Below are 15,499 nucleotides of genomic sequence, written 5' to 3' on the forward strand. Positions count from 1 at the left end.
CACTAGGCAGATGTGACAGGAGCTCTTAGCTCAGGTTCCAGCTGTTCGTTTATTGCCACGTGTGTAATTAGAGGAACAATTACAAGAAGAGCTAGAATGGGCGGTCATGGGGCCTCTGAGGATCATTCAGACCACAGCTGGCTCTGGCCCTTAAGGCTACTGTATTAGGAGAACACTAGCTGCTGTAACAAATAAGCCTTTGCAGTGACTTAATTCAATAGATGGAGAAGGCAATGGCACCCCACTCCAGTACTCTTGCCTGGAAAATCCCATGGATGGAGGAGCCTGGTAGGCTGCAGTCCATGGGGTCGCTAAGAGTCAGATACGACTGAGCGACTTCACTTTCACTTTTCACTTTCATGCATTGGAGAAGGACATGGCAACCCACCTCCAGCGTTCTTGCCTGGAGAATCCCAGGGACGGGGGAGCCTGGTGGGCTGCGGTCTATGGGGTCGCACAGAGTCAGACACGACTGAAGTGACTTAGCAGCAATTCAATAGAAATTTATTTCCTGTTCACCTAGTAGTCCAATGTTCCTCCTGGTATCAGGAGGGAGGTTTTTTTCTGATGGTGTGATTCAGAGACTATTTTCATTTGTGGCTTTGCTATCCCTCAAAGTCTCAGCATCATTTCTGCCTGTAGACAACGGGAGAAAAGAAAGTATGCAGAATGCAATTTCACTTCTTAAATACGTTGCCCTGAGAATGGTGCATCTAATGAATACTCACATTCCATTGGCTGGAACTAGGCATATGGCCACACCCACTTGCAAGAGGGGATGGAAATGTAGTCTTTGGCTGGGCAGTCAACTTTGCAGCAGCAATTCCATATTATAGAAGAGAAAGCATGAATTCTCGTGGACTTTCAGTGTCCTCTGCACAGGTAGGCAGCAGAAATAGAACTAAGGCCTGGGAGGTGCTATGAGATACCCAGCTTGCTTTGTGACCTTGAATAAGTTCCTACTGTCTGGATTTTTTTTCTTCTCTCTGGGTGATGAACATTGGAGACTAGTGGCTACCTGAGGTCTTTTCCAGTTCTGGGAACTGATGGATCGGTGAATGCTCTTGGGCTTTCCAGCTGGAGCTAAGAAGATGATGGTGAATACAATCATAGTGATGATGGTGGTGATGACCATGGCAGTGACAGTGATGGTGGTGATGCTGGTGATTGTGGTGGTGGGGACAGTGGTGACTGTGATGGTGATATTGCTGCTGCTGATGGTGATGATGATGAAGATGAATATGATGATGGTGATGGTAATAGAGATTATGATGGGGACATTGATCATGATGATGAAGATGTTAATGATGATGATGGTGATGGTAATGATGATGATGGTAGTAACGGTCATTGTAATGGTGACGTTGGTCATGATGATGCAGATGGTGATGATATTGATGGTGATGATTATAAAGATGATTATGGTGGTGGTAATCATAATACTGATGATGTGATAATCACTATGGTGATAATGATTATTTCCAGATATTGAGTCTCACACCATGCTGAACCCTTTACATGGATTATTCTATTGAATTACAACAACATGCCACAGTGGGCATTATGATGGTCTGTGAGGAAACAAGTTCAGAGAGGGGAGGTGATTTTCCCAAAGACACACAGCGAATAGGAGAATCTCCTCTTATCCTTCTTTTAGACACACCTTGATCTTAGTTCTCCAACCAGGAATTGAGCCTGGGCCCTTGGCAGTGAGAACATGGAGTTAGTTCTAATTACTGGGCTGCCACAGAATTTCCTTCGTGTATCCTTTTGGATTAGGGGCACTGTGGGAGTTTATTCACCATCCTGTTCTCTACCTTACCATCCCAGGATCTCTGTCCTGGCTCCAGGGATTAAAGATTGTAAGGTTTAAAGAGAGCCCTGGAGTTCAGTGATGGTCACATAAAAGATGTTCAGTGAAAAGTCATTCTGGGATTTTAATAGTAATTGCCTTGAATCTATAGCTCAGTTTTGGTGAAGGCTGAAAATTTTTAAATATTGAGTTTTTCTAGATAAGAATTAGTACATATGTCACTCTAGTTATTTAGATGCTCCTTCATACCTTTCCATAAAATTTTATAATTTACTTCATAAAGGATTTATACTTCTTTTGTTAGATGTGTTAGATATTAACCAGCTTTGTTCGTGTAACATTTTGTTGTTGTTTAGTCACAAAGTTGTGTCTGATTCTTTTGTGACCCTATGAACTCTAGCCCGTCAGGCTCCTCTATCTGTGGTTTTCCCAGGCAAGAATACTGGAGAATATATTAGCTACTCCAGGGGATATTCCTGACCCAGGGATTAAACCCATGTCCCTGAACTGGCAGACATTGAGCTTTTACATTTTTTAGATGATGGGAAATGCTATCCTTTTAAAATCAAATCCAGTTTTCATACAGGGAAATGCTCGGTTCTTCAACTTATTGTTCAATCAGTTCTAGCAAACACGTACCCTTGTGCAACCCTCACCCTTATCAAGACACGGAACTTTTTCATCACTTGCAGCCTTTCTGAGTCAATCTCTTCTACCCTCCCCACCCCAGAAGCAACCACTGATTTGATTTCTATCACCGTAGTTTAGTTTGGCTTATTCTAATATTTCACAAATGTTATCTTTAAAAAACAACACATTTTCTGATTGTTGTTGATGTGCCCACATGTGATGCACTAAGTTGAGTTTGTATTCAGTGGCATTGCTATTTTATTGATTCCAGTTATTTATGTGTGTGTTCTTTGGGGCTTTCTATCATATCATTTGCAAAACTGAGCATTAATGTCTTTCTTTTCTAATTTCCTTTTCTTTCTTTGTCTTGTCTTACAACACAGATTAAGCTCTTTGGTGCAATATGAATAAGAATGAACAGTGGGCACTCTTGCCTTAGTTCTGATGTCAAAGAAAATTTCTGCAGCATTTCAGTGTTAAGTGTAATGTTTTGCTTTTTACCTAAGACAAAGGTTTAAATTTTTTAAAAAGTATTTATTTATTTGGCGGCACCAGATCTTAGTTGTGACATACAGGAACTTTAGCTGTGGCATGTGGGATCTAGTTCCCTGACCAGGGGTTGAATTCTGGCCTTCTGCATTGGGAGTGCGGAGTCCTAACCACTGGACCACCAAGCTAAAATTTTTTAACACTATTTACATCATATTTGTTTTATACTGACTTCTGTTTATAGCACTCGATCCTGGTTTTCTTTGAGAGTAGGATGTTCTCGCCTTAAATACATTCAATTATGTTAAAGTTCATGTTTCACGTAGAATGGCTTAAGTAGGCTGTGGATGTGGAAATAATTCAGAAGAAGATACAATCTGAAGATGAAAGTGTGAGATACAAAGATACAGAGAACAGTGTGTATTGAATTGATTCATAAATGCAGCTAAGTTTGTACTCCAGCTGTGTCTGTCCCTGCCTGAGTTTTCTTATCTATAAAATGAGTATAATAGTTGTAATTATTTTGTAAGATTATTGCAAGGATTCCATGGTATCTCTCATATAAATATGATTACATATATTTAAAAAATTCAAAGTAAATTCCCCTTTACATTATTTTAATCATTTCTGATCTGACTTAAATGTGGCCACATGCATGCGAGCAAAAATATTCACAAATATTGAGGTGGAATAGCCTCCAAAAATCTATAATTTTTAGATACATAGGAATTAATGACACTGATATTATAATCAGGGTTTTACACTGACATTTTAGAGCCCATAGATGTTGTGTGACTCATTTTTACCTTTTTCAAATGCAGAAAAAAATTGAGAGTCACTTCAAAAGAACCAAAGATTCAGTATCGGGGATTCGATTAATATAACTCACTATACTAATTGAATCAAGAACAAAATACACTTGCTTGTCTTGTATAGGTCTTTGAAATCACTTAATCAAAGTCAACATCCATTTTTGATTCAATGAAATAAGCAAATACAAAGACTTTCCAAGAAGCTAGGAATACAAAGAAACTTATTTAAATGGATAAAAACGTTTCTATAAATTAGAAGTTTGGGATTAACATATATACCCTGCTATATATAAAATAGATGACCAACAAAGACCTACTATATCGCACAGGGAACTATATTCATTATCTTATAACAACTTATTTATTATTATCATTATTATTTTTGGCTGCACTGGGTCTTCGTTGCTGTGCTGGCTTTCTCTAGTTGCATCCCATGGGGTCTGCTGTAGTTGTATGTGGGCTTTGCGTTGCAGCGCTTCTCTTGTTACAGAGCACAGGGTCTGTGCTCATGGGCTCCAGCAGGTACAGCATGTGGGCTCAACAGTTTGGTGCAGGGGCTTTGTCGCTCCACAGCATGTGTGATCTTCCCTGATCAGGGATTGAACCCGTGTTGACTACATAGGCAGGCAGATTCATCACCACTGGACCACCAGGGAAGACCTTGCAAAAATTTACAATGGAAATAATCTGAAAAAGAATTATCTATCTATATCTGAATCACTTTGTTGTACACCTGAGGCTAAGACAACAGTGTAAATCAACTAATACTTCAATTAAAAAAAAAAGACAAAGAAGAACAGAATTTCTGTTAGGAACCAACAGCGAACATTATGATTAATGGGGACACACACAGTAGAAGCATTCCTGTTTAATTTTTAAATTCATTTTGATGAGCTGACCTCTACACAGAGAGAGTAAAACTTAACAGAAGCAGAGTAGAACCATAGGTACAAAGATCTGGGGGTAGGGGTGGGGAAATTAATGTGCAGATATTGGTTAAAGGGTATTAAGTTGAAGTTACATAGTATGAGTCAGTCTGGAGCTCTAGGGTACTGTATGACTGTACTTGGTAACACTGTACTGAACACCATAATTACGCTCTGAGAGTAGATTTCAAGTGCATTCATTACACACGTGACTATGAGAAGTGTGTTATTCATAGTGTTATTATATTATTATATTATATTATTATATAATATTATATTATAATATTATAATATTGTATTATTATAGTGTTATTCATGGTGACTATAAGAAGTGTTAATCAGCTTGACTGTAATAATGCTTTCACTATGAATAAGTACATCAAACCGTCCTGTTGCTTACCTTATATATATATACATATTTGAAGATACATAAATTTAAAACAATATAGAGAAAGTGCTGAGAATGGAACAGGTGGCAGGTGCTCATGGTGACTTCCACTGCATGCAAAGCAATGAAGTTATAGTCAAGAAAATCGACTCCAGATTCACACCATCTGGGAATTAAATTTCAGCTCTTCCATGGTCTTACTTTTGTTTGTTTGTTTTTATTTGGATTTTTAAAAAATGAGGTATAATTGATTTGCGCGTGCTAAGTCACTTAAGTCATATCCATATCTTTGTGATGCTATGGACTGTAGCCCAGCAGGCTTCTCTGTCCACGGGGATTCGCCAGGCAAGAATTTTACGGTGTTGTTAGCTTCAAGTGCATAGCACATATGATACAGTTATATATGTGTGTGTGCTGTGCTTAGTTGCTCAGTTGTGTCTGACTCTTTGGGAACCCATGGACTGTAGCCTGCCAGGCTCCTCTCTCCATGGGGATTCTCCAGGGAGGAATACTGGAGTGGGTTGCCATATAGTCTTTTTCAGATTCTTTTCCACTGTAAGTTATTTCAAGAGTATTGAGTATAGTTACCTGTGCTATACAGTAGGTCCCTGTTGTTTATTTTATAGTCAATAGTGTGTAAATCCCCATCTCCTAATTTGTCACCCTCTCGGCCTTTCCCCTTTGATAACCAGAAGCGTGTTTTCTGTGCCACATGCTTACTCTTTTTCCTTTTTTAACTTCTTATTTTATATTGGAGTATAGTTGATTAACAAGTTGTGTTAGTTTCAGGTTTACAGTCGGGTGATTCAGTGATACATATACATGTATCTGTTCTTTTTCAAATTCTTGTCCCATTTAGGTTGTTACATAATATTGAGCAGAGTTCCCTGTGCATAGAATTTATTTTTTTTTTTTTTGGGCCACACATTCTCCGACGGGGGATCAAACCTGTGTCCTCTGCACTGGAAGCGCAGAGTCTTAACCACTAGACCACCAGGGAATTCCCAGCCACAGAGTCACTCTTGCAGTTAATAATCTTGGGCAACTTTCCTTCCCTCTTTGAGCCTGCTTCCTTTTAGGTAAAATGGGCATTAAAACTCCACAGGGTTATCAAGAGAATGGAACAAGTCTGAGTACCCAACCACATAAAGTAGGCATCCCCAAATACAAATATTGTAGAATCACAGAGTTGTCGTTTAGTTGTTAAGTCATGTCCGACTCTTTTGTGACCCCATGGACTGTAGCCCCCCAGGCTCCTCTATCCATGGATTTTCCCAGGCAAGAATGCTGGCGCTTGTTGCCATGTTCTTCTCCAGGGGATCTTCCCGACCCAGGGATTGAACCTGTGTCTCCTGCATTGCAGGCAGATTCTTTACCACTGAACCACCAGGGAAGTCCGTTATAGGTTATTGCTGCTGCTGCTGAGTCGCTTCAGTCGTGTCCAACTCTGTGCGACCCCATAGACGGCAGTCCACCAGGCTCCCCCGTCCCTGGGATTCTCCAGGCAAGAACACTGGAGTGGGTTGCCATTTCCTTCTCTAATGCAGGAAAGTGAAAAGTGAAAGTGAAGTCGCTCAAGTCATGTCCAACCCTCAGCGACCCCATGGACTGCAGCCTACCAGGCTCCTCCATCCATGGGATTTTCCAGGCAAGAGTATTTGAGTGGGGTGCCATTGCCTTCTCCAACAATAGTATTAGACAACCTTAAATGCTTGCATCTACTATTTTTGAAAATAAAAATATTTTTACATTGCTCTAAAAAAAAGACTCTGTAATGACCTACACAGGAAAAGAATCTTAAAAAGAGTGGATATATGTATATGTATAACTGAAAAACTTTGTTGGAGAGCAGAAACTAACACAACATTGTAAATCAACTATACCCCAATAAAAATTAATTAAAAAATGAATAAAGTGGTTAATGGTTAAATTTTTTCTTGTGGTAAACTATGCATATTTATCATTATATATAAATAAAATAAGTATATTTTATAAATATAAATAAAATTTTATATGAAAATATACAAATAACATATATATAAAATAAAACAATAATACTTGCCATTTTAACCACTTGTAACTATACAATTCAGTGGCATTTAATACATTCATTACGTTGTGTCACCATCACCACTATATCCAAAACTTTTTCATCATCCCCAACAGAAACTCTGTGCCCATTAAACACAGACTCCCCATCCCCTCCCCCAGCCTCTGGCATGCCCCCCATCCTAATTTCTGTCTCTATGGATGTGCCTTTTCTAGGGACCTTATATAGGTGGTATCATACACCTTTCATCTTTCTGTGTTTGGCATATTTCACTTAGCATAATGTTTTCAAGATTTATCTGTGATGCAGCATAAATCAAAATGTAATTCCTTTTCAATGGCTGAGTAACATTCCATTGTTTATACACACCAGATTGTTATCTGTTAATGGTTAACTTTGTATCTTATGAGTTGTACTTCAGCAAGAAAAAATGCAGGGGTAGATGTGGCTTCCGGTACAGCTTGATCTTTCCTGAGAGGGGGCTGTGCCTTCTTTTCCCTCTTCTGTGCCAGACCTCAAGCCCAATGGCCAGGAGTCAACTTCTCCCCTGTCCCATTTTGTTTCCTCCAACCTCGTCTCTCTTTCCACAGTTCCTCTGCCTTAAGAATATCCGCACCTTTCTGTCTACCTGCTACGAGAAGTTTGGCCTCAAGCGGAGTGAACTCTTTGAGGCCTTCGACCTCTTCGACGTGCAGGATTTTGGCAAGGTAAGATGGGACTGAGCTGCCTGTGAGATGGACACCTAGAGCCCAAAGACTGGATTTCAATTCATTTCCATGAATGTCTACACTGGACAAACCAAGCGTTGTCAGGGAAGGACTGCTGGGCTAGAACAAGTCATACAGCAGGTGCAAACAGCCTTGCTTGGAACACGTGGAACCCAGTTTGAGTCCCTGTCCCATCACTTGCTGTGTGACCTCAGATTTGTGGCCGTGCTTCTCTGAGCCCTAGGTCCATTGTAACTTGGGAATAAGATCACCCCATTCTGTCTGAGTGGTTATGGCGATTGACTAGAACAAAGGGTTCAAGTGGTGGGTGCTCAGTTAAGGGAATGTGGACATGCTGACGTGGGGACATAGGAAGGTGGGAAAATTCTGAATTGGGCTCCCAGGGACATGAAGTCTAACCTCAAGGTCAAGTGCTTGGAGGCTGTGTTCTGGCATGTGGGTGGGCAAGGGGCTTGCTGAGCAGCCTTGGCCCCCGTCACAGGTCATCTACACCCTGTCCGCTCTGTCCTGGACCCCGATTGCCCAGAACAAGGGGATCATGTGAGTAACTACGTGAGCTGACAGCTCTGGACCCCGTTAGGCCCTATTCCTCCTCCTTGAAGCCCCCTGCCCACCTGGCCCCCCTGGGTCTCTGCTCATACCATCTTGGTTCCCCCAGGCCCTTCCCCACTGAGGAGAGTGTGGGTGATGAAGACATCTACAGTGGCCTGTCCGACCAGATCGAGTGAGTGTCTGAGACCATGATCCTGCCCTGGTGGTCTGAGGAGACAAGGCCCCGCCATGGGGGGTGGGGGTCTGAGGGGACTGGCCTCTCCCTGGGGTGTCGGAGGGTCCCTGGTCTGGGGGCTGGTCTGGAGGCTTCTCTGGCTCCGCCTGACTCCGCGTCCTGCAGCGACACGGTGGAGGAGGATGAGGACCTGTACGACTGCGTGGAGAACGAGGAGGCAGAGGGCGACGAGGTCTACGAGGACCTCATGCGCTCGGAGCCGGTGCCCATGCCGGTGTGTGGGGGCGCAGGACCGGGTTGGGCAGGCTCATGGGTGGGGCGTATCCCCGGACACCCCAACATCAGCCTCTCCTCCCCACTCTCAGCCCAAGATGACAGAGTATGACAAGCGGTGCTGCTGTCTGCGGGAGATCCAGCAGACGGAGGAGAAGTATACGGACACGCTGGGCTCCATCCAACAGGTGATGCTCCGACCTGGTCCTTGCCAGACGCATGCGCGGAGCGGAGAGGCATCATCCAGCCCACACGGGCTTGGGGATGTTTCCCATCCTCACTGCTCCATATTTCTTCATCTCTCATAGTCTCTGGTCCCCTCGGCGTTGCTCCCTACTTCTCCCTCTGTTTGAATTTGTCTCCTTCTGTGTCTCTTTATCCCTGTCGCCCTCTTTTCCTGTATCTTCATTTGTCCATTTATCTCTATTACTCTCACTTTCTACTTCCTCTTTTTCCTTTGGCCATCTCTCGCTTTTTTTTTTTTTTTTTTGCTGCACTATGTGGCATGTGAGATCTCAGTTCCCTGGACCAGGGATCTAACCCATGCCCCCTGCAGTGGAAGCATGGAGTCTTAAGCACTGGACCACCAGGGAAGTCCCTGGCCATCTCTTTTTTAACCATTTTATTGAGATTTAATCAAAATGCCATACAATTCAGCCATTGAACATCTACAATTTAATATTTTCTGGTATATTCACAAGGGTTTGCCACCATCATCACTGTTTATTTTCAAAAAAATGTATTGGAGTGTAGTTGATTTACAGTATTGTATGTGTGCTCAGTCATGTCCAGCTCTTTGTGACCCCATGGACTGTAGCCCACCAGGCTCCTCTGTCCATAGGATTCTCCAGGCAAGAATACTGGAGTGGGTTGCCAGGCCCTCCTCCAGGGGGTCTACCTGACCCGGGGATTGAACCTGTGTCTCCTGCGTTGGCAGGCAGGTTCTTTGCTACTAGCGCCACCTGGGAACCCCACAAAGTTGTGTGAAGGTGAAGGTGAAGGTGAAGTCGCTCAGTCGTGTCTGACTCTTTGTGACCCCGTGGACTGTAGCCTACCAGGCTTCTACCAGGCTTCTCCGTCCATGGGATTTTCCAGGCAAGAATACTGGAGTGGGTTACCATTTCCTTCTCCAAGGGATCTTCCCGACCCACCACGGTTTAATTTTAGAACATTTTCTTTTTTTCCTGTTGTTTTGGCCTTGCAGCTTGTGAGATTTTCGTTCCTGGGCCAGGAATTGAACCCAGGCTCTCCTAACCACTGGACAACCAGGAAATTCCCAATTTTAGAACATTTTTATCATCCCTCAAAGAAACCCCATACCCCTTAGCCATCACCCCTTAAACTCTGATTTCCCCCCAGCCCCTCCCTGGCACCCACTAACCTACTTTCTGTCTCTGTGGCGTACTTATTCTGGACATTTCATCTAAATGAACTCATTCACCGTGTGGCCTCCTGTGCCTGGCTCCTCTCGCTGAATCTCGTGTTTCAAGGCTCATCCACACTGAAGTGCGTGTCATTGCTTCACTCCTTTTTCTGGATGGACCACATTTTGTTATTTATTCATCTGTCGATAGACATATGGGTTGTTTCTGCTTTGGGAATTTATGATAATAAATTCTGCATGGAACAGTCCTGTACAGGTTTTTTGTGTGGACTTTCTCCATTACTCTTTTCTCTCATTTTCTGTTTCCTTGCCTCTGTCTCTTTCTCTCTACACATCTCTCTCTCTCTCCCAGTCTCCCTTTCCATCTCTGTCTCCTCCTCTCTGTGTCTCTGGGGCTTGCCTGGAAGGAGGAGTCTTCCCCTTCTCCATCCTTCTCTCCCCACTCCCCCACAGCATTTTATGAAGCCCTTGCAGCGGTTCCTTAAACCCCAAGACGTCGAGATTATCTTCATCAACATTGAGGTGAGCTGACTGATTACTGCCTTCCCGGGCTTCTGTACAGAGGGGATGGTTTGCTGGCTTCACCTGTCCCTGGGATGTGGGGGTTGGGAGATGAACCTCGTAGGGTGGGCGGATGATCCTTCTCCCACCCAGCATCCCCAGCTCCAGGCTCCCACCCCAAGCCTCACCCCTTCCCTCCAAGTAGGACCTGCTTCGTGTACACACCCATTTCCTAAAGGAGATGAAGGAAGCCCTGGCCAACCCTGGTGCATCCACCCTCTACCAGGTCTTCATCAAATACAAGGAGAGGTGAGACCCAGGCATCCAGCCCAGACCTCTGGAGGCCACCCTGCCCTGCCCAGGCTGGGCATTCGGGAGACATTGCCCTCATAGACCACCAAGCAGAGAAGGCTTTTCTTTCCTTGCTTGTGGGCACAGTGCTGCTCATCTCTGGTTAAATTCCCAGCTCTTCCTCTTGTGAGCTGTATGGCACTAGAAAGTCACTTAACCTCTCTGTGCTTCTACTTCTGCATCTCTAAAATCAGTGTGATCCAAAGAATGTACCTCTTTGGGGTTGTGGTGAGGATCGAATAAATTGATGCCTTTTTTTTTTTTTTAAGTCTCTCAGTCATGTCTGACTCTTTGTGACCCCATGGACTATATAGTCCATGGAATTCTCCAGGCCAGAATACTGGAGTGTGTAGCCATTCCCTTCTCCAGAGGATATTTCCAACCCAGGAATCGAACAGGGGTCTCCTGCACTGCAGGTGGATTCTTTACCACCTGGGCCACAAGGGAAGCCCAAGAATACTGGAGTGGGTAGCCTATCCCTTCTCCAGAGGATATTTCCAACCCAGGAATCGAACAGGGGTCTCCTGCACTGCAGGCGGATTCTTTACCACCTGGGCTACCAGGGAATTCTACAGAGCTTAATGTGGAACTTGGCACACAGTATGTGTTCAATAAATTCTTATTAAATAAATGAACATTAAGCAGAGATGATATGCCAGGTGCTCCACTTAGAGCTTCTTGTGCATTATCTCATTTAATGCTACAATAATCCATATGTCGGAGGTGCTATTGTTATGCCCATTTTACAGACAGGGAGACTGAGGCTCAGCACCATCCAGCTGGGAAGAGGCAGGGCCGGGATTGACACCCAGATCTGCCAGACCTTGGTGCCAGTGTCATTCCCCGGCCGCCTGCCCTCTTCCTGCAGGTTCCTCATCTATGGCCGCTACTGTAGCCAGGTGGAGTCTGCCAGCAAGCACCTGGACCGCGTGGCCACAGCCCGGGAGGATGTACAAATGAAGCTGGAAGTAGGGGATGGGCTTCATCTTTGCGGGGGGAAGTTCTCTCACTCCTTTCCACTCTCTGGGGGGCAGTAGTGGGGAGACTGAGCTGGAAAGAGCATCCCTTCCTGCTGCAGCCCAGTCAGGGGTCTGTCCGCTGAAGGTTTGTGGAGGGAGGTACTGATCAGCTAAGTGGGAGAAACTGACCCCAGCTGAACCCTGTACTCTGGATGGAGCCCTGGTACCAGCCTGAGGTTCTGACACTGACCTGAACTCCGAGGGCACACTGAACCCCAGCCAGAGGCCCAACCCTGGCTGTGCACCAAGTCTGGGCCAAACCCCAGTTCTGGGCTGAGTTCCAACTTCACACAGAGCCCCGACCCCAGCCAAGCCCTGATCCTGGAGGGAGCACGGATCCTGGACTGAATCCCAACCTGGATCCGTTTGTCTAGTGGAAGCATAGACAGAGTAGGGATGATGAGGGATGGCCAGTGTCTGCTGTCCATTCAATTTCTTTGGTCTCCATCATGGGGACCCTCCAGGCCTGTCTACCTCCCTCTCTGGAGCCCCCATCAGCTGAGGAATCCTGGACATCTACCCCAGGCAGCCTCCAGCTGGTCACCCGCACCCCATGGTGTTCTTTATTTCCTTGGGGAGCGGGGAGAAGAGGCTTCAGGGTCTAGAACAATCCCCACCTGCTTCCACCTCTTCTCACTCACCCCTTTCTCCAACCCCCTAGGAATGTAGTCAGCGCGCCAACAACGGGAGGTTCACCTTAAGGGACCTGTTGATGGTGCCCATGCAGCGAGTGCTCAAATATCACCTCCTGCTCCAGGTGCACAAAGCGGGGAAGGCATGGGCTTCTAGGGGCACACAGATCTCCCTGCAAGGGCTCCTGGGGGCTGGGCTTCCCTTTCTAGGAGGGGATCACTGGGGCTGTGCCCCAGCCTCTAGGGACAGCAGAAGGAGGAAGAAGGAGCTGGTGGGCCAGGCTTGTTTGGAAGGCCCCCCAGGAGGAGGGGGCAGGCCCAGGCAATATGCATCTCTGTGGGTCACACAGGAGCTGGTGAAACACACACAGGATGCAACGGAGAAGGACAACTTGCGGCTGGCCCTAGATGCCATGAGGGTGAGTGGTCACACAGAGGGATGGCAGTGCCACCCAGACACCCATGGGTTTAAGTCAGGGAGTACCACCCAGGCACCGCCACACCCACGGCCGCCCCCTCCCTCCACCGCCCTCTCGAGACCTCCTGTACCTCGAATGACTCATTCCCAGCATCCCCCTTGGGGACAGTGACATTCTCCTGCTGCCCCCTGCTGGAGGTTGACCCTCTGTCCCCTGCCAGGTGGGGGATAGGACTGGGGGAGAGGGGCACCCAGGCTCACCCTTGCCCCACCCCCAGGACCTGGCACAGTGCGTAAACGAGGTCAAGCGGGACAATGAGACGCTGCGGCAGATTACCAACTTCCAGCTGTCCATCGAGAACCTGGTGAGGGGGTGGGCGGGGAGGACCGGGATGTGGCCACGTGGAGAGGGGGTGTCATCTCCTCCTGGGGGCCCCTTGCCAGACGTCTTGTCTGCTGTGTAGGACCAGTCTCTAGCCCACTACGGCCGACCCAAGATCGATGGTGAGCTGAAGATAACTTCGGTGGAGAGGCGCTCCAAGATGGACAGGTGGGCGGAGCCAATACGGATCCGGGGCGGAGCCTGGACAGGGGCGGGGCCAGGCTACTGGTTAGGCAGGTGGGTGGAGCCAACACAGTTCTAGGATGGAATCTGGGCAAGGGCTTGGTGCTATTTCTAGATAGACAGGTTTTGAAAAAAAAAGTTTGTTGCCCAGGTGTCTCCGACTCTTTGCGATCCCATAGACTGTAGCCCGCCAGGCTCCTCTCTTCATGGGAATCTCCAGGCAAGAGTACTGGAGTGGGTTGCCATTCCCTTCTCTAGGGGATCTTCCCAACCTAGGGATCGAACCTGGCTTTCCCTCATTGCAGGCAGATTCTTTACCATCTGAGGTAGGTGGGGCCGTATGTACCAGTGGGTGGAGCCTAGACTGAGAGGACAAGCAGAGCCAGCATGGTTGTGTGGGTGGAGCCAAGATGGACAGGTGGCAGGAACAGCAAGAATCAAATGGGTGAAGTCAAAATAGACAGGTAGGCGTGGCCAAGTTGGCCACTGTGGAGAAGAAGAGCCAGAATCCTAGATTGACAGCAGAGTGGGCCCGGAAAGTGGGAGGGGATCAGGTGGAGAGCTTGTGGGAACTTAGGGAGGAGCCAGACAGGGACACTTGATTGCTTCCAGGTATGCCTTCCTGCTTGACAAAGCTCTGCTCATCTGTAAGCGCCGAGGGGACACCTACGACCTCAAGGACTTTGTGAACCTGCACAGCTTCCAGGTTCGAGATGACTCCTCCGGAGAGAGGGACAACAAGAAGGTAAGGCTCAGAGGTGGTAACTGGGAGACCCCAATGCTGGGGACCCTCAATGCCACTTGAGCTCTCTACTTGGCCCTTGGAATGCCTGTGTGTGTGTGTGTGTGTGTGTGATTTAGCACTGAAACATGTATATTATCATATGTGAAATAGATCACCAGTCCAAGTTCGATGCATGAAACAGGGCACTCAAAGCCGGGACCCTGGGACAACTTTGAGGGATGGGATGGGGAGGGAGGTGGGAGGGAGGTTCAGGATGGGGGACACACGTACACCCTTGGCTGATTCATGTCAGTGTATGGCAAAAATCACTACAATGTTGTAAAGTAATTAGTCTCCAATTAAGAGAAATAAATTAATTTTTAAAATTTAATTTATTTATTTTGGCCACGTGGCCTGTGGGATCTTAGTTCCCCCATCAAGGATCTGACTCATGCCCCCCTGCAGTGGAAGTGCAGAGTCTTAACCACCGGACAGCCACAGAAGTCCCAAGTGTGATTTTGTTTTGTAATTTAAAAAATTTTTTATTTAAATTTGTTTTTAATTGGAGGATAATTGCTTTACAATATTGTGCTGGTTTCTGTCATACATCAGTGTGAATCAGCCATAGGTATAAGTATGCATGTGTATGAATCTAGATTTGTGGATGTGTATTTGCTTCTCCTGGGAAGCCCTTTACACGGCTCTCCTGGGGGCAGACAGGCTGTAGTTGGCTTGACCCCTTCCTCCCCAGAGCAGTAGGGTCAATGGGCATGTGGTCCCACCCTCTGCAGGGTGGGTGCCTTCATTTTAAACCCTGCTTCTCCACAGTGGACTCACATGTTCCTCCTGATTGAGGACCAAGGTGCCCAGGGCTATGAGCTGTTCTTCAAGACACGAGAACTAAAGAAGAAGTGGATGGAGCAGTTCGAGATGGCCATGTGAGACCCCCTCTTCCTCCATCTTTCCATCCTCAGAGGACTTTAGGCAGTTTTGGGCTTTAGTCTCACCTTGCCATGGGGTCACTCAGAACCTCAGTTTCTTCCTCTGGGAAGTGGGAGGAACAGGCTTT

The 15,499-nt window shown here is 46.3% G+C and overlaps 1 protein-coding gene across 1 annotated transcript in view; it reads left to right on the forward strand.

Moving 5' to 3' along the window:
- Positions 1 to 15,499, forward strand: part of VAV1 (vav 1 guanine nucleotide exchange factor) — a 63,604-nt gene that overhangs the window by 21,321 nt on the left and 26,784 nt on the right. Inside the window, 14 exon segments of the mRNA XM_010828243.1 lie at positions 7,699 to 7,815; positions 8,318 to 8,376; positions 8,495 to 8,560; positions 8,729 to 8,837; positions 8,929 to 9,024; positions 10,674 to 10,742; positions 10,927 to 11,030; positions 11,941 to 12,040; positions 12,753 to 12,848; positions 13,074 to 13,142; positions 13,420 to 13,506; positions 13,606 to 13,691; positions 14,319 to 14,451; positions 15,259 to 15,368. Of these exon segments, the coding sequence (XP_010826545.1) occupies positions 7,699 to 7,815; positions 8,318 to 8,376; positions 8,495 to 8,560; positions 8,729 to 8,837; positions 8,929 to 9,024; positions 10,674 to 10,742; positions 10,927 to 11,030; positions 11,941 to 12,040; positions 12,753 to 12,848; positions 13,074 to 13,142; positions 13,420 to 13,506; positions 13,606 to 13,691; positions 14,319 to 14,451; positions 15,259 to 15,368 (1,301 nt within the window).

The sequence above is a fragment of the Bison bison genome, unplaced genomic scaffold (assembly GCF_000754665.1).
Source record: "Bison bison bison isolate TAMUID 2011002044 unplaced genomic scaffold, Bison_UMD1.0 scf7180017864492, whole genome shotgun sequence".
NCBI lineage: Eukaryota > Metazoa > Chordata > Mammalia > Artiodactyla > Bovidae > Bison > Bison bison.